At 42.2% G+C, this 18,958-nt stretch overlaps 2 protein-coding genes and 1 long non-coding RNA gene across 3 annotated transcripts; 1 reads left to right on the top strand and 2 right to left on the bottom strand.

Annotated features, from left to right (window-relative positions):
* Window positions 1–5,205: 5,205 nt before the first annotated feature.
* cox5ba (cytochrome c oxidase subunit 5Ba) lies at window positions 5,206–9,942 on the bottom strand. Its single transcript, XM_023419026.2, has 4 exons — window positions 9,788–9,942; window positions 8,098–8,168; window positions 6,743–6,842; window positions 5,206–5,736 (listed from the first exon to the last, which is right to left on the bottom strand). The coding sequence occupies exons 1-4, from the start codon at window positions 9,891–9,893 to the stop codon at window positions 5,624–5,626; spliced, it is 390 nt and encodes a 129-aa protein (XP_023274794.1). The 5' UTR covers window positions 9,894–9,942; the 3' UTR covers window positions 5,206–5,623.
* Window positions 9,943–10,163: 221 nt separating this feature from the next.
* Window positions 10,164–11,524, top strand: LOC147818396 (uncharacterized). The gene is made up of 2 exons (XR_015437999.1): window positions 10,164–10,529; window positions 11,144–11,524. It is a non-coding gene; the product is annotated as an uncharacterized LOC147818396 (long non-coding RNA).
* Window positions 11,525–11,892: 368 nt separating this feature from the next.
* LOC111664449 (drebrin-like protein B) lies at window positions 11,893–16,936 on the bottom strand. The gene is made up of 15 exons (XM_023419028.2): window positions 16,570–16,936; window positions 16,408–16,463; window positions 15,523–15,635; window positions 15,368–15,442; window positions 14,943–15,083; window positions 14,775–14,852; window positions 14,551–14,702; window positions 13,833–13,887; window positions 13,615–13,680; window positions 13,419–13,530; window positions 13,083–13,334; window positions 12,793–12,846; window positions 12,506–12,600; window positions 12,331–12,400; window positions 11,893–12,200 (listed from the first exon to the last, which is right to left on the bottom strand). Exons 1-15 carry the CDS (start codon window positions 16,650–16,652, stop codon window positions 12,064–12,066), a joined length of 1,539 nt encoding a protein of 512 aa, XP_023274796.1. The 5' UTR covers window positions 16,653–16,936; the 3' UTR covers window positions 11,893–12,063.
* Window positions 16,937–18,958: the final 2,022 nt, after the last annotated feature.

The following is an 18,958-nucleotide window of genomic DNA, read 5'->3' on the forward strand; positions in this document are numbered from 1 at the left end:
AAAGAGGAGGCGGACGGAAAAGGTTAAAAGGAGCTGGAGCTTCTGGAGGAAGTTCACATCAGCACGTCGCACGCCGCCTCCTGCACATACTGTCAGTGCAGCGACCATCAGCTTTAACTCTCTGCACGTCTTCACCCGAGATATCCTGTTGAAAAATGAACTGCTCTGCACTTACGCATCACTTCTCTCGTCTTACACACCATTCAGAGCGCTTCACAATACCTGCCACAGTCACCCATTCACTCCGTCGCTCACTGAGACAGCAGCAGCGTCTTGTCCAAGGACACGTGGACACGCAGAGCCACTGACCTGCTTTGTCTGGTAGAAGAAAAGTCTTTAGAAGTGTTTCTATTTGAGTGTTTTCAGAATGAGTTTTAGTTTCAGATGCTGCAGAGACTCTGGTGACCGTTACTTTCAAAAACACATGGTCTACTCAAACACAATGGACTTCTAATATCACAGTAACGTGATGGTGAAAACATCTTCTGATTGGAAACTGTGTCACTGTGATGAATCTGATGATTTATATTGTTGTACGTTTGTTAAAATGACTTTGTCTTACTGTATAACTATAATCCACTGACCAACTTCAGCTGGTTCATGTTATTAAATGTTTCCTGACTTTAAAAAGAATGAAGTAGTCACATGTTGAAGGAACAAGGACGGTGCCTGGATGCGTTTGGTTCCACGTGTTTGTTCCTTTTATAATGAATTATATTTCATAATTTAATAAAGCTGCTTGTCGTGTCTTGGCAGCTCAGAGTCTCTGTGTCCTTCACACGTCCAGGTGTCCAGGTGTCCAGGTGTCCAGGTGAGCCTGCTGTTCTCTCAGTCTCTCAGTGACGTTTCAAGGTCACGGCTCATTCGTCTCGACTGTTTTCATCATTTACCAACTCGCACCATTTGATTTAAACAGACACCTGACCGATAATCCAGCTCATGAATAAATATTTCCAGTGGCAGCAGTAGTTGACAAACAGCGGCCTGTGGACCAAATGTGGCCCCCCGGCAAAAATATTCGGCCCCTGACAAAACTATCTGTTTTTGGATTAGCTGGGAGTTGGGGGCGGAGTCAGATACTGCCAAGATGGTGACGGTGGAGCAGCTCACTCTGAGCTTCAAAACTGCTCATCAGAAACATGTGTGTGACGTCACAGAGGCGACGTCCACGTCAAAACGCCTCTGTAGCCAACCAGGAGAGAGCGGACGTAAACACTGGCCTTAATACTCCCCACCCACACCGTGTCTCTCACCAATCCACAGCTGTGTCCTCATGCTGCACAGCTGTCACAGCTGTAACACAGTGATCCGCAGTGAAGAGGCTTTGACTGACAGCGGAGATGACAGCGCCGCTGCAGAGGAAACAGAAGAAGAAGAAGACGCGCAGTGTGAGGTGGGACGAGCACAGCCCATTAGATGAAGCGAAAGAGGCTGAGAGTCAGTTTAATAAGTCAAGTGACTCTAATGAGAAGCTGCAGAGGTGAGTGACAGAGAGAATCAGTCACTGTCACCGCAGACGCTGCTCTCACACAGTCATCAATTACACTGTTACTGAATCTAAATGTCACCGACGCCTAATATTAATGTTGACATCTTGTTCCCAGAGAGCAGCCATGTTCCTCAGCCAGGTTCCATGTATATATCTGACTCTGAAAACGTTGCCTTCACTTAACCCAAGGATTTCGTTTACAACATTTAACAGTCACATTTTAACTCACGTTAAAGGACAAAGAGAAGAGGAAGAGTTAACTTCATAAATGTGCTTCGTGTGCAAACATCCTTTATACACCTGGCCCCAGGTGAGTGAAAGTAAAGTAAATTTATGAGCCATCGCTACAGAAATTGCCCCCAACTTCTTCTTCTTTTTTTAATTGGCAGAAGGCAAACGATGAATTAGCACATTACCTCCACCGGCTGGTCTGGACTGTGGCTTGTGTAACGTTCTGCTCTCAAACTTGTCTAAATGCAGGACGGGTTTCTCAGGAGACACCGAGTCAGAACTGGCTCCTCACTGGTCCCGAGGGAGAAGACACATCAGTGAGTCCTTCAGACACAGGTCAGGTTCTCACTGAAAGTTTATTTTAAGAAGCAAAAAGAAAACTTAACGCTGAGGGTCCATTTAGGGTCAACGTTAACTGACAAGGTGCAATTAGCCTGTTTCATTATGCAGCTGAAGACAAAGACCTGACAGAGAGTGTCTGCTCCAGCATCCAGGATCAGCCCAGAACCCAGACTGTGAGGACAGAAAGTTTCTTTACTGAGCATCCGGACAGGAAAGAGGGAGTGGAAACTGGTTAGTTTTGTGTTGAAAAGCTGAAGAAAATGAACATTTAAACCGTTTTATTATTGTTAATACTTTGTGAATCGTGGCCATTTAAACTGAGCAGATATCAAAGGATTATGGGTATTTCTGAAGTGAGTGGATTACCTGTGTCCACTGTCCATGAGGGTGTTGACACAGAACAATGAGCTGCTGCTGTTCACGTCAGTCAGTGTGTGAAGGTCACAGGGATCAGTGGTCTGAGGTCAGTGTTGTTGTTCCCTCCAGACTCCACAGATCTTCACACTGATCTGAGGTCTGTCTGTGTACGGCAGCACATAGCAGCAATAATCTTTCAGCTGTGGATACATATTTATCCTTATTATTGGACATTAACTTGAAAAATCCCAGGAGCCACTTGAAAATTCAAAATGGCCGCCATTTCTGGCACAGGACCCATATTTTATTAACACATATTTTACCACAGAATTAATAGAGTTTACATTTGAATCCTACGTTTCAGGCTATGCATAAAACACAATGTAATTGGAAACCATTTATTATGAATGATGAAGCAAAAGTTCTGTAAGAGTCGCTGTCTACTTGTTTACTTGCCTTAACGTTAGCTCGCTAGGCTAACTCGCTAGCACTAGTCTAGTTAGCATTTTTTTTTGCTGAAATATACTTTCTTTTTTTCTTTTTTACAGTGTGCTAGTATTTTGACTTCTACATTGTTAAAATGCTTAATTTGACAACCAGATTATTCATATGAGAAAAACAGTGGATGAAAAAATAACGTTTACTCACCAGAAATGGCGGCCATCTTAAATCTTCATGTTTTGTCAAAAGAATAATACCCAAGGAGCAAGTTTAGCGCTTCTATCCACATTGGAAAGATTTCCTTGAGATGATTCGTTATCTGCTGCACTAATGAGGCGTGATCGGTACATGGCTCTGGGGACGGTGACGTTGCTCCGCCCACCACTCTGGTAAAGACTGGATGGTTGTTGGGCCCCTGTTTCTCCAGACACCCAGAACTACTATCACTCGGTCCTCTGAGCAGAGATTAGTTCATTAATTGATTAGTTCACGGACAGAAAATGAATTGGCAACAATTAATTATGTTAATTATTGTTTGTCAGAAGATAAGTGGTCAGACAGTCTGTTGGAATTAAAGAGATAAAAAGACAAAGAGTCCTGCTCGAGGGTTTTCCACAACCTGGAAACACAAAAGTTGTTGTTGTTATTAATTAAATAATCTATAAAGCATCAGTAAATTATTCATTAACCATCAATAAAACCATTAATTATAAAAACTTTATAAAAGGTTCTGTCAAAACTGACCTCTATGGGGGAATGTGTAAACTCCACACACAGAAGGACTGAAAATCAAACACACCTTGTAGCTGTAGGTTGACTCTTAACCATTAAGCTGCTGCCGCTCAGATCACGTCACCTCGTCAATACCTGCTCCACCAGGGTCGTTTAAATGAACCGTGTTGATGAACTGACGTTGGGAGCTTCAACATCATGAGCAGAAAGTGTTTGTGACTGGCGCCCTCTGCTGGTCAGCTGTCACACACTGGTTCACACATGAAGCCAAAGACGCCTGTCACATGAACTCAGTGGTGAAACGTACCTAAGAACATTTAACATGTACTGTGCTTATGTACAAACTGTAGGTACTTGTACTGTCAGTATTTTCTTTTAATGCTACTTTATACATTTCGGTTTCAGAGGAAAATATTTTTCCTCGACTACATTTATCTGACAGCTTTAGTTACTCAACAAAACATATGAATTGCTTATAAAATTAGACGCTGTATAATAAATCAAACACTCTCCAGGATATAGAGCAGAAACCAGTGACTGACAACTACTCATTTGACTTTTCCAGCTTCTTCAATGTTTACACATTTGCTGCTATTATTTTTAAATAATAATAAATCTGTGGTTTGGATGTCTCACTGGCTGTTGATTAATCCGCCGCTGAAAATAGTCCCCAACAAACACGACATTTCCTCGTGTTTGTTGGATTAAAAACTACAATGAGCAGCTGAGTATTTCTGAAAAATCTAACGATATATTTGTGAGGTCATTTAAAAGATTGACGTCTTCAGTAGGAACCAATGAGCTCACAGCTGAGAACAGCAGACAGAGGAGGAATTATTGATACGGACCAATACACTGATTTATTGATAATAATAAACATATAGACTAATACAGACTCAGGGTTCCCACAACCTTTTAAACATCATGTTCAAGGACTTATCAAGCCCAAAGGAGCCATTACGGCAGTTTGAGATACAGATCGAGGTTAATTAACTGCTGTTAGAAGTATTGATTTCTTATCGATACGCTTTGTATGAGATCATTTTTTTTAATTGTATTATTCCATCTCATTTTACATTAATGGTTTTAATGTTGTCATCAGTGTTTTTAACATGTTTCATGTTCATTTTGTCTTTTAATGTGAAGCACTTGGTGCCACATAAATAAAGTTTATTATTGGCATTATTCATTAATGTTACAACACTAAGAATTTTTATAATGAGCTGATGAACTAGCAGCTTTAGAGAAGCTCAGACAACTTGAATTTGTGATCACTTCTCAACTGTGTTGTTAGTGATGCAGACTGTGTGGTCTCTGCAGACAGCAGCACGGCACGTATTACTAATGTTAAGGGAAAAAAATATTTTAAAAAACCTCCCATTTTTGCACAAAATATATAAATTCAAGCACTTTCAAAGATCTATTTACATCTATTTTCAAATGCCATGCAGGCCCTCTTTTCCCCTAAAATTTAGAAACTTTCGAGAATATCAAGCAGACCCTGCAGACAGCAGCTCAGTGTGCTGATCACTGATCTGAGGTCAGCCATGTTCTTCACTTCAATCTTCTCCAATCAGAAAAATGTGAACAACAAACTCCAATTGAGAGCAGGATAATTTAAGTTCAAGACTTTATTGGTTCAATAAAAGGAGTAAGTGGACCGAGTGTAACATACAGTACATATGTTAATGTAAACTGCAGCTGAATGGAAATGTTTGCAAAGAAACTGTTGTGTCCCAAACCACATCTGATCCCTGTGTAAAGGTCACATGTAAAAGCAAAGACTGATGAGGTTAGAAAGTGGATCAAGTACTGAGACAGAACGAGCTGAAGACCAATCAGAACAGGACACGTACGCTAAGACCAGGAAGTAGACAGAGCCACGAGTGTTCCTGGAGATTGAAGTAGGGAATCGTCTCCGTCTGATTCTTCTTCGCCTCGTTCTGAAGGAATATTTCACAGAGAAGCTAACGAGGCTGCGCACATACAGCTGTGATAAACACGCCTATAATAACAGAGCTCTGGTATAAGTTAGTGGGGGAGGTCGTAGTGGACCAGTTTGTAGTAGGAGCCGCAGGATGGGCAGCGCTGGGCCTCGCCCTCATGGATCCAGAACCAGACCACAGCTGTGTTGTCTTCTTCACCTGCAAACAGGAAGTGGGACGACGTCAGAGACACAAACAGGAAGTAAAAGTCATTGAACATTTAACATTTGATTTGAATGGAACCAAGATGATGAACACTAACCCCCAACCTTCTGGGACATGGGCTGATACAGACTGATGCATTATGGGAGCATTAAAACTACTTCTTGACAGATTAGTTTCCATTTTAGAGTGAATTATTTTCCTGTTGATTTTATCACCATTATTATGTTTCGGATTTATGATTTATTTATGATTATGTTGATTATATAAACTTTTCAATTACAGTTATAGTGGATTTTATAACACAGGACAAAACACATTTTAATTTCTTCATCTGTGCACATGAAGGGCGCCATATTTCCATTTCTAAAACAGGATATGGGGGCATAGCAAAGAAATAATATGACTGCATCACTTCTTTAATATTTCACCTTCAGTACACACAACACAACAAAACACAGGATGTAGTTGAGACCACAAACTGCACAGGTTCTGCTGATGTGTTGTTGTGTGGTAAAATGTTTTATTCTGTGTGTGAAACTGCACAACATGAGACTTGACACGAGTCTTTGTAATAATCCCTGTTTGGTAATTTCATCAAATCCTGTCTGGTCTCAGACCTCCATCTGTGTCCACATCTCCATCTCTCTGAAACTCCATGTTCAAAATCAATACTGACAAGATTAAAATTATTATTAAGTCAAATATTCAGTTGAAATAGAGACAGACACTGGTTTTATTGTCAGTCTAATGCTGCAAACCTGCAGCTCCAACCTGGTAAGAAACCATGATGTCTGCTGAGTTTACTGTTGTTTGTGATCAAAACACTGGAGGTTCTGATTGAGAGCTACAACACTGATCATCCTAAAACACTGATGTTATTAATGAAAGTTTAACTGAGAAATTCTACTGAAACTGACGTGATCAGAGACTCAGACTCTTGGTTTGTTAAAGTGTCACTGATCTAAACCAGATATAATGGTCAAGACTTAAAGAAACTTACAGACACATCCCACAATCCTCTTGTTTGTGATGGAGGGAACGATGTTGGGGTCGTCCTTGGTGCCGCTGTAGGCCTTTGGCTTCATCATGTTGTAGGGATCCTGAAACAGACGGAGAGATCACAATCAGCTCAATCTGAAAATCTGTGTGTGACCAGGATCAATTACTGTGATTAATTAAACGCTGCACTTAAAGAAAGGTCCAGACTCCACACACTGAACAATGTGACATCACTCCCTGAGCTCCAGACACCCCAGCAGAGAAAACACTGACAACAAGTAAAATCGCTCACGTCTGAGATAAGTGAACTTCATGTCCCAGACTGTCCCGTCACACAGCTGCTGGTCTCAGATAACTCGCTACAGACTCACGATTAACAAGCTTATTTCTTATCTCCTAAAAGACTAATTATTTAAAACTGGAGCAGCTTGTTTGAAGTGTCTCAGCTGCAGGATAAGAGATTCTGATCGATACGCCGCCTCCGCAGGCGACTGTGTGGACGACCTCATATCCATTCTCTGCAGCTTATCCAGGTCGAGGCTGTGGACGTATTGATTAGTCCACCTGCTGTCATCTTTATCCTCCAATGAGCTCTCACTGTTTACAGCTGAACTCAGACTCTTTATCTGTTTGTGTGTTCACCATGAAAAGGGTGAAAATCCAAATCACAGAAGTTCATCTGATCACCTCATTAATATTCAAACAGTTAATGATCTGAAGTGTAAAGGGTGTTTTCTGGCTGTATCGTCACTGATGACTAAACCTGAATTTTAATTTGAATGTTTTATCGCCATTATTTTCTTCAATAATTTATTTTACAACTAAAACAATTAGTCACTTAATCAATCAACAGAATAATATCAGCTATTGTAATAATGATCCTTCGAGTCATTTTCTCCAGCGAAACTGCTGAAACATTTGTTGTTTCAGTCTCACACATGTAAAGTTTTATCTCAGTGTGACCTGAAGCTCTTTGGGTTCTGGACCGTTGGTTTAATAACATGAGACTTCTGAAGACGTCATCTTGGACTCTGAGAAAGTGACGGCCATTTTAAAGTTTAAATGATTAATCGATTAATATAGAAAATAACTGGCAAGTTAATTGATAAGAGTAATCAGCTTTTATTTATTTTATTTATGTTTTACAGTGTTTTTATTTCCTCTATTTTATTTTTTATTGTCATTTGTCTCTTTTACTGTTAATATATTCAATTTTATTGGTTTTTATTTTTCTTTGTCTTCCCCGTTTACTTGTTCTGTCTTATTATCACTATGAATGGCATTAATCTGTACGACAGGTGCAACACTAATAGAGCTTGTTTAACTGACAGACAGAAACCAGACCCGTGATCTTACCTTTCCCTCCTTCATGTTCTCCATGATGATCCTCTCCAGTCCAGTGGCCTGCTCCTCATCAGTGGGAATCCCTGCAAATAAATGAAAACATGTCTGAGGAATAGGCGAAGCCGACAGGTGAGACGTCATATTCAACAACCGCCCTTTCACATACAGTGTTATTTTTAGCCCGCTAAATTGTTTGAGCTAACAAGCAGATGACCAGACAGCCTTGGTGAGGGTGAAACATGTCGGTGGGTTTCCAACAAATAGCAGAGTTAGCAGCAGAATCCGGCTGATGATCTGTTGACTTTTTCTTGATTTTAGAAGGTAAAAGACGTGAATTCAATCCCTGCAGCAAGCAGCCATTAAAATGGACTTTTCTTCAAATGTTATTGAACTGTTACTTCTTATTTCATCAACTTAAAACACGATAAATGTGCAAAATTTCGACACCCTACTTGTTCTGTAGCAGCTATGGCCCCTTTCAGACCTCAGGTGATCTGATCAAACGTGTCCTGGGCGACACTGACAGACCGACTACTCTAGTGACGTCCTCTGCCCTCTGTCACAGTTGATTAGTCCTGACAGTTTCATGATGACTAGAAAATAGTTTTTACACTTGTGACTGATGCATTTTCAGCCTCTTCCTGCAGATCACTTCAGGCTCTGAGATATATTTCAGTCTGCCCTGCTCACACAGCAGATTTAACTACCACCCAGTGATGTTCAGGTCGGGGGAGGGAGGAGGGGTGCTGTGGGCGCCAGTCCAAAAGCTTCAGCTTAGTTCATGGTGGATTTTGAGGTCTGCTTTGGATCATGGTCCTGTTGAGCGAAGCAGCCTCGTCTTACTTTCTTTTTCCTGACTGACTGCAGGACAACTGCCTCCAGAATCTGCTGAGATTTAGTGGAATTTATTCTTCCCTCTATCTGTGTATGTTACTGGCTGTAACACGACCTCAAAGTAACACTGTTCACCAGCTAGCAAACAAGGTGTTAATAAGTACTGATTAAACAACACATGCTGCAATTACAGATTACATAGTTCTGTATTTTAAGTTGTTGAAATAAAAAGTAACAGCGCATTAACATTCAGAAATAATGCTCATTTTAATCCGTTTGCTGCAGGAGTTGGGTTCACGTCTTTTACCTTCAAAAATATGAAACGTTAGCAGACAACTTTTAATCCTACTTCTTCCATTATTTTGTTCCTTTCAGAACCTTTGTGTCCTGTGAATTTACAGTACAGTTAATGACCTTGTTGTCTGAAGGTCCTTTACAATTACACCGGTATGATCTAACTTGATTTAGTCCATAAACCTAATAAACAGAAACCTTAACAGCTTCACTTTCTATATCTGAAGTCACGTTATCTTCTTTAACACCATGGTTAGCACGGTTTAGCTAACGTTAGCTGAGCGGGTTTTCGTTAATATAAGTAAAGTTAACGCTGTTTTGGACCCGGTAAACATCCGACCACAAAAACAAAACACATTTGAATGTTTGTAGAAGCCGCTGAATCTGTTATTAAAAGGTATTTGTTAAATAAATCACGTTTGACCTTTTCGCTAAGGCTGCTGACGTTGCTAATGCTAGCCGGCCAGCGGGCGGATGTCTTCCGCCTCTACTCGCCGCGGACAAACCGCTGTTTTAAAGTCAGATTTCACCGCTCTTTCATGTTTCGGTGTCTCGGTGCCGGTTTCGTCCTCACCTCCAGTCGCCATACTGCGGGTCAGGGCGGGGGCCGGGGCAGCCCGGGCAACCCGGCAGGCTGTAGCAGCTCTGAAAGTCGAGCGGAGCAGTAACCTTGCAGCCATTTTTCCTTCTTCACTGACAGTACACTCTTGTCGCCCTGTGATGACGTATGGAATTTATTTCACCGTCGCTTGGTTCAGACGTCATACTTAACGCTGATAACGGGTCTAAACATTACTGGGTAAATACTAATATTAGTCCGTGCATGAAGTATAATATTTGTGCAGTTGTATGTTGTTGTATTTTGTACGCTGTTAACTCTTTGTGTGTGATAATGTCCCATTAAATGAAGACGTGCAATTCAATTAAGCGCATCAAAGCATGAGTTTGTTCCATTATCCAACTTGTACCATAAAAATTGAACAAGGATGTCGAGAACCGGAAACAGAAACAGCTCGTCTTCAAAGCATATACTATATATAAAAATGGAGGTCGACTCTGGGTCTGGAAAATAAAGCCAACGCGGAAGTGCTAATATTCTATAGAAGCAGAGTGTTTTTTGGGCGTGGCTACTGCGTGATTGATAGATAACACAGGGGAACCTGCCTGTTAATCCGGATATGACGTCAGAGCGATGTGTTGTTGTGTTTTCAGTTGATCAAAGTTAGCTCCAACATGTTGTTTACCTGAAAATGTCTTGTTCAGCGTTCAGTTGTTCTCAAAGACACTCAGAGGAGTCGAAGGTTCATATTTTTCCAGTAAGTACATTTTGTTTAAAGTCTATTTTTTAAGTTAGCATCCCTATATCACAGTATCACAGTTCAGCTGAAGATGCACCTTGCTAAGCAAGCTAGCCAGCTAGTGCTAGCGTTAGCTGATAACCTGTGTCAACCTGGGTTAGCCCGTGGAGGTGTTCAGTCAAAGCCCAATAAAAAGGTTAATTTAATCGACGTTAATCTAACAACTTTTGGTTTGTGTTTCTCCACGTGACCCAGTTTAATTGATCTGCGTTAGTGTAATGCGCAGTGTTAATGTTGGTTAATACATTGTCCATCAAGACGTCGTGATAGTTCAAGTTAAGATAAAGTGACGTTTACAAAATGTGTAGAGAAAATATTTGTCATATAGAAGATTGTTCATTTAATACTCAAACCAGTCCTCAACTGAAGCAGACATTCATGCACACATAGTCACACTGTGACTATTGGTGGAAAGACTGTGGAGGAGTGGAGGGAAAACGTTTTCTATCTTCATTTATAACTTTTAATTGACGTTATTTATAATTATTATATTTGATGTGTTGCAGTCGGAGTGGTGTTTGTGTCAGCTGATGTCTCATGATGATGTTAGTCCAGTGTTCCCTCTCTTTTAGCTCTGTGTTTGGTCTCCACCAGCTCCTGAGGGAAATCTGTGTCTTTAGCTTCTTAATGCTGCACTATGTTCAGCAGCTGCTCTCGGACCGAGTCTCTGCTGTTTGCTGCTGAGGAGGTCGAGGACAGAGGCTACGGCCCAAGAAGTTTATATATTCAAAGATGACAAAGACTTTTACTGAACTGTTCTTTTTTCTTTTCTGTTAATTTTATTCTTAAATTGCATTCACCATGTCCTTAAGAAGGTCTGAAAAGCTCTTCAACACCAAGAGAGAGAGTTAAAATGAGCGCAGTGCAAAGACTGGACACTGACTGTTTTAATGTGTTTTATTAAGAGTTGCTGTATATTGGGTAAACTTTAAATAAAGGGCTGATTTGTTTTAGCATTTGTAAGTGTCCTTGATTTTTAGTTTTAATTCATCTATGTGTATCAGCTGAACCTGGATGAAACTGATGCTGTATAATGGAACAGGCCTGCAGTAAATCCTCCTTCATATATAATGTTCAGTATTTACTGAATCTGTTTGAGAGGTGTTCCTAATATTTTGTCAAATCTAATTCCTATAAATGGGATGGACAAAATATTAGGAACACCTCTCAGTACAGAGTTAGTTTATACACAGTGGTGTCAAAGTGTGAGACACTTTCCCATGAAGCCTCACATGTTGCTCCACAGCAGCTGTAGTGTCTCTCAGTTTCATTTACACAGGAGAATAAATAATGGATTTAATAATGTGTGGTACAAACACACTTATACTATAAGAACAGCTTTTATTGTGAGTCTGAATCCAGTGATGTTTGAACAGAGACTTCGCAAACGAGTTTATTTCGTCACTTCCTGTCTGTCAGCTGATTGGTTCTCAGCTTCATACCAATGTTTGCACCTGAACTTTGTGATTTACATGAAGGACGGTGAAGAAAGTCAGAGAAGCTCCACGTAATTGGCGGGAAACATGCCGTAGTGTCCGTCAGGTCCGTAACCCCTCCACCAGCCCTCGTCCAACATCTCTATCCCGGTGATGATGTCATCGGGGTCAAAGGTGATCTCAGTGTCGTCCGCTGTGGAAGACAGAAAAGAACAATGAATATTTACAGTAACAGTAAAATATACATCAGCTTAAGGAGCAGTATGTGTGTGTGTGTGTGTGTGTGTGTGCGTGCGTGCGTGCGTGCGTGCGTGTGTACATACCAGCCTGGTAGTCATATATCGCTCTGGCACAGATGTTCTCTCCGTTGGTTTCTGCCTCCTGTTCTTCAGCCTGATGTTTAAGACAAGTTCAAATGTTTCAGATCATTCTTATAATAATTGATTATTGATAATTGAAGCATTAAATCAGGTGACGGTGAAGAGAACTCAGACTCACTGTGTCCTGTTGCTCGTGGACGTTTTCATACAGGTCGTCCTCTGCTGCCGCCGGCTGCTCCGCTCTGTACAGATCCCCGTGAGAGCGATACTCTGCTGTGGAGGAAGAGCAGGTGAGTTACTGACGTCAGTGACCCTGAATCTGTGAGACGTTTGTCTTTTATCAGTTATAAAATCAGCTCCTCACATTTATAATCGGGTTCAGTACTTGATTAAATAACTTCATTACTGTTGGGGTTAGTTACGTGAGGTCATTGATATCATTCTCTGACGGATCAGGTGTCGTACCTGTCGTCACTTCCTCTGCGTCGTCATCAAACTCATCAGACCACTCGTCCTCGTCTGTGGAAGTCACACACAAGTCACTGTTAAGATCTACCTGTCATTCTCAAATCAAAGCCAGTTCTTGATTCAGTAAAAAGAAAAGGAGTCTGAGTGTCAGGTTCAGGTGAGTGTGAAATATGGAACAGGTGAGTAGGTTCAGAACATTTAAACCCAAAAGGAACTTTAACTCATGAATGTGTTCATCGTCCCAAACAGGCGGCGCAGAGCGAGAGAGGATTTGTGGTGTGTCTGACCTGCAGGCTGAACAGGTGAGCCTGTGGTCTCTGGGGGGGGCACAGCTGCAGCAGGTGAGCGAGACAGCACAGGTGAGACAGGTGTGACAGGAGATGGGAAGGTCACAGCTGCAGCAGGTGAGCGAGACAGCACAGGTGAGACAGGTGTGACAGGAGATGGGGGGGTCACAGCTGCAGCAGGTGGATGCTGAGGCTGCACCGGGGTTTCTCTGTCGAAGGCATTCTGAGATACAAACGGACTCCGCAGCCTCCCTGAGGGACACCGTGAAAACATCAGAGAGGTTAATCACTGCCTGTTTCACCAGGTGTTATTTACACCAGGTGGTTGTTGTTTACCTGGTCTGGGCGCAGCAGGAGACGCTCTGCCGCCGGCCTCAAAGCTCTGCTCCCTCTGCTTGAAGATGTCTCTGGGGTTAAACGATCTCTGAGAGATCAGTGATCTGGCTTCCTGTCAACGACACACACATTCAAACCAGGAAGCGACATGACTCTTCTCTCACAGGTAAACGTTTGCTGCTCTGTTTGTCCTCACGTTAGCTTTCTGCACCGACGCTGCAGAGTTGATGCCCGACTTCCTGGTTTCTTTTTCCGGCTGGTTCTAAAACACACACATGATGTTTGTATTAAACAGCCTGAAGGATTCACGCTGTTACAGATTTGTTGAAGCAGGAGGAGTTAGGACATTTGTTGGGGACTATTTTCAGCGGCAGATTAATCCATATTTCATTCTGTCTTGATAAATTTTCTCACCTGTCTCTGCTGCTCCCTCTCTCGTTCTTCTTCTTCTCTCTGCTTCTGATGAATCCTGACACACACACACACACACACACACACACACACACATTAACCTCCTGAGGGCTGAGAGGCTCCAGAGCAGAAACTTGTTGCTAGGCTACAGTTGACCCCCATTATACAGTTCATCATTTTCCCCAAGTGATGAACATTTTCTCTAGAGCTTAAATGAGGGAATGAATTGATCAGTGGAGTGACAGAAAGTTGATTGGCAACAGCTTTGATGACTAATTAATCGTTTAAGTCGTTTTTTGTTTTTTTTTATAAAAATGCAGAAAAATCAAAATAATTCACAGAAAGCAGCTTCTGAAATCTGAACATTTGCTAGTTTTCATCATTATAAACATTAACACAGGCTTCAGAGAGTGATGAGCTCTTCCTACAATCAGGTGATGATTACAGGAAGTAACTGTCTGATGATAATGATGATGATGATGATGATGATGATGGAGTAAAACAGCCTGACTGTTGGTTGTTGTGTTGAACACAAACAGAAGCTATTTGACGAAACATTTCCCAACAAATGAGCAACAAATATAAAATAAAAAACAATGAAAGTCTGGAGTCAGAGAGCAGGACCAGCAGATGGAGGATGAGGAGGCGTCAGAGCTGATTTTCTCTGTTGGGGATGAAAACATGTTCGTGGGGCGTTTGAGGCCCCAGGTGTCAGACTCACCTCTCCTGTTCCATCTGCTGCGCTCTCTCCCTCTCCTTCCTCTCCCTCTCCTTCCTCTGCCTCTCGTCCAGCTCCCTCCTCTCCCCCTCCAGCCTCTGTCTCTCCCGCTCTGCTCGCGTCTGCTCCTCCTGTCGACGAAGCCGTTCGTCCCTCTGACGAGGAAAAGTCCTGTTATTGAACTACAGACGCTCAGCGCTTCGCATGTGATGAATATGAAGAGAAACCTGAGTTTGGTCCCAGAAGTCGTCCTTCCTGGTTTGCTGAATCTCCTCCACAGCGTTGACTTTGCGATAAACTGAACCCTGAGGAAGCAGCAGAGGATGAGAGGGGAAATTATCAGTCTTACTTAATTAAACAGGGTTGTGCTGCACAGGACGCTGATGTCTCCTCACCACGGGTCCTCGCGGGGCGTCTCTGTGATCTGTCTCTTTGTAGAAATTAAAGTTTGCTCCAGACGCTTTGGACACTTTGGTCAGGATGGTCTCCGGCTCCACATCCTCCTCCCCCCGGGCGTTTATGGTCACATGGGCTCCCTGCGGTCACACACACGGTGGATGGAGCCACAAATGGGCATTTTGAGGGAATGTTAATACATTTAAACAGGAATTAAAGATGATAATTTAAAAATAACAAAAATAAAAGGCAACATTTTTGGACTAAGATATTATTTGGTTCACTGAAGTTTTTTAATTCAGGCTGCAGGAAACAAAACCTTTATTTTCTTAAATGTGAATCAATAAAAAGATAACTGACTGCTTTTATATCATAAATATAGAATAATATATTTAATAATTATAAAGAATAAAGTCAGACTGACCTTCAGGAAACTGGCCATGGAGCTCACATGGTTCGCACACATTCCTTTACGAGAGTCCTTCACTCCCTCACCCGTCTGATGAGCACATGTATGATCACACACAGGAAGGACACACTGTTTATGTGTGTGTGTGTGTGTGTGTGTGTGTGTCTCACCCAGTTTATGAGGACAAATTTGGACAGACCAGAGTTGGGGTCCGGGACACGACAGAAAGCGTACATCACCTTCCCACTGCTGAGCTCCTCCACCATCTCCTCCAATCCACCATCTACACACACAGACACACACACACACAGACACACACACTTTCATTTCGGACATACTTGTACTTGGATATTGTTTTATACTTCTACTCAAAGGTAAACATTTAAACTTGAACATTTTAAATAAACAGGTTATGAAAAACAATGCAGTGGTAAAAATGAAAGTAGTGTTTTGATCTGTGACGTCTTTGTGACGTCAGTGTGAAGTCAGTGTGAAGTCGTGTCTCCTCGTGTTTCAGAGTTCGTTGCACCAGAGAAACGTTTCCCTCTGAGCTGAAACTCACACTTTGTATCTGAACTTAGTTTCTTCTTCTTTCCTCTCCCATGAATCATGTGACGAGCCCTCAGATTTACCTGGTGACCCTGCGGAGGGGCCCGACCCCTAGGTTTGGAACCAGCGGACTAAGCTCTCGTTGGTTTTTAGAGTAAATGATGTATGAAGCTCCACCTGCAGCAGCTGCGGCAGTAAAACGCTGCAGAAGCACCGATGACTCAGGATCAGTTGTAATGATAATAATAACATATAATCATTTAATGTCAGTGTTTCTACATGTCTCTCCGTTGATTGGTCGTCTCTCTGAACTCCACTTCCTGCACCAGTCTGCACTGATCCTGGTCTGAATGTGGCTGCAGGTAAAACAGCTGTGAACCAGACTCTGACTGTCACACTGTGATTCAATCAACACGATTAAAAGTCCAATGACTCGCAGAAGTGAGCTTCTTTAACTTTGAGTGAAGTGACAGGAGTGAAAGTGGAAAGTGAGTTGAAGGTCTTACCTCCTTTCTGTGCCAGACGGATGTCGTTACTGTTCCCTTCATAAGTGAACAGCACCCTGGAAACAGTCACAGGACAGACACATGATCCCAGGGTTCAGTCAACCAGGAAGTGAAGTCTGTTTCTGACCCGTCTGTTGTTTTCTCTAAAAGATTTAAACTCACCAGTTTGTGTCCGACTTGCCGTCCACCACCTCTTTGTAGGCGGCCATGAGCGCAGGGCCGTTCTTACTCAGGTTCACGGCCATGTTAGTCCAGGTTTCCTCACTCACAGTCCACACACACACACACACACACACACACAGGAGAGAGAACCCTGAGCAGAAAAAGAGAAGAAAGTGCAGGTGGGTCTGTCAGAGGAGAGTCCTCGTCTCAGAGCAGAGGCACCGCGCTTCGCTCTGAAGAGTCGAACCAGTCGAGGAAGAAAATCAAAACCTGATCGACCACATTCTCACAGAAGTTACTCCCTTCAGTCACAGTCTCCCTCCATCAGAAAACACACTTTATTCCTGATTCCTGGGCGTGTTCCCTCCTGTGTGTGTGTGTGTGTGTGTGTGTGTGTGTGTGTGTGATTCATTATTTGTGATTGTTGCGCACAGAGGAAGAAGAAAAGAAGAAGAAGAGAAGGAGCAGGAAGCATCTACCGATACATTATGTTGTGTTTTAGTGCCGTGCGTCTCAAACTGTTTCACATCAAACGTGTGACGCTGTCAGTAAAATAACAGACCGCTAAATAACTTTATGCATCTTTAGTTATAATCATCAGAATCACAGAACAGTTTCAGGTTGTAGAAACATATTGTTTCATGTTTTTAAAACAAAAACGGCAGAAAATGGAAGAAATGAAGCTGTAAAGTTACAGTCTGTTCAGACCTACATCTGAAGTGATTTTATTCTTTAACTTTCCTTAAAATCCTAGAAATCTAACTGAAAATATTAATTTTAAACTCACTGTTTTAATAAATGTTGTGTATAAGATCATCGTGAAAAGCTCCATGTCAGCGTCTCTACAGGACCGTATGAATACAGTGATGTTCATGTGAATAAAACAACAATAGACAGAGTCCAGAGGGTTGAAACTATCTTTAATTAAAGGAGTGAACTGAATTCAGCGTCACTTCTCACTGGGAAACATCCATGTGGAAACTGTGACGGCTGCAATCACAAAGAAACTGTGGAACATGAGAGGAACTTTTTAAAGTCTCAGGTGGAACAAAAAGGGATCAAACGTATAGATTTTACAAATAATTATAATTATTTTCATTCACCTTGACGACACGGGATTAATAACATGAATAAGAACTCTACATGTCAGCAGCAGGTGGAGATAATAAGCCGCCATAAAAACGAAGCTGAAGAAGAAGAAGAAGAAGAAACTGTGTTCGTGTCAGGACGGGTGAAAACTGGGAGTGTTCAGGTGTGTTCGTCTGGACAGAGATCAATTTCATTTGAAAACGGCGTTTTAAAAATGCTAAGCTAGGCTAACACACAGGCACGAGACTGGCAGCAGTCCTCCCAGCTGACGCTCAGAGAGAAAGGTCAACCTCTTCCTTTAAACGTGACGTGTGCAGGTGGAGGGAGGGAAAAAGAAACTGACTCCAGGTGGACAGGCTTCCCTCCACAGACACGTACCCCGCCTCTGACACAGTGCATGCTGGGATTGGCTCCAGGCTCCGCACGACCCTCAAGGACCCTCCAGCACATTCCCATATATGATCCAACCCACACACACCTACACACTACAGCATGTGCGTATTGTGTGTATTGAGTGTGTATTGTCTAAAGCCACACATCAGCAGTGTGTTGAGGTGAAGCCAGTACACACCTTCTACCACTAGGGGGGGTTTTAACACAGGAAATAATTCACCCACCAGGGACAACAGCCTGGAGCGTCACTGCGTCTCCCGACACTGACTGACCTCTGAAGTTTGATATCTTTGACTTTAAGCTCAGAATTATGAGATTCTTTAAAACAACGTGTTTTATTTCACATTCAGCTGATGATCTATATGAAGGTTATTGTGCATTTTATGACCAAAGCTTGAAACTTTCTCCATGTTTCTATAAACCAGGAAGTTTATTTTCACACGTCGAGACACCTCACATGTGACCTCGGGGGGGGGGCGAGCCTCCAGCAGTAATGAGCGTGCTCCAAACCAAAGTAGCATGTTAGCTTCTGATGAGAATGATTGCTAATGTGCTAGCTAGTCATGCTAACTCCATAGCACACACAGCAGAATGTTCTTATCTTTATTTATTCATGTCATCTCTGACTGGATATTGATAACGTTGTGTGTGGAGAAGTGCTAGTTGTCCTTCCCTTTATTCTACTCACCAAAACAAAAATGATGTACAGGAAATGAATGAATAAGATGTGATAAAACAATAAATACTTCATGGTGGAGTCACGATAAACGAACCTGTATTGTGCATTATGACGTTTTCTTTACTGTAAGAGACGAGCTGGTCCGTGGAGGAAATGGACCGAATGATTTCAATAAACTCTGACAGCAGTTCTCTCTCTACAGAGGGGGGGGGGGGTCGGGGGGGGGGG

Source organism: Seriola lalandi, unplaced genomic scaffold, assembly GCF_002814215.2.
Source record: "Seriola lalandi dorsalis isolate HSWRI2012SDOR001 ecotype SW California unplaced genomic scaffold, Sedor1 jcf7180002054590, whole genome shotgun sequence".
Taxonomy (NCBI): domain Eukaryota; kingdom Metazoa; phylum Chordata; class Actinopteri; order Carangiformes; family Carangidae; genus Seriola; species Seriola lalandi.

Excerpts from the sequence above, each read along its gene's own strand:
- LOC111664449 (XM_023419028.2), bottom strand. The coding sequence starts at position 16,652 with ATGGCCGTGAACCTGAGTAAGAACGGCCCTGCGCTCATGGCCGCCTAC. Across the intron at positions 16,464-16,569 it reads GGCAAGTCGGACACAAACTG|GGTGCTGTTCACTTATGAAG; the intron begins GTGAGTTTAAAT and ends GACTGTTTCCAG. Across the intron at positions 15,636-16,407 it reads CCGTCTGGCACAGAAAGGAG|ATGGTGGATTGGAGGAGATG; the intron begins GTAAGACCTTCA and ends CTGTGTGTGTAG.
- cox5ba (XM_023419026.2), bottom strand. The coding sequence starts at position 9,893 with ATGGCTGCAAGGTTACTGCTCCGCTCGACTTTCAGAGCTGCTACAGCC. Across the intron at positions 6,843-8,097 it reads AGAACATGAAGGAGGGAAAG|GATCCCTACAACATGATGAA; the intron begins GTAAGATCACGG and ends CGTCTGTTTCAG. Across the intron at positions 5,737-6,742 it reads GAGGATTGTGGGATGTGTCT|GTGAAGAAGACAACACAGCT; the intron begins GTAAGTTTCTTT and ends TCCTGTTTGCAG.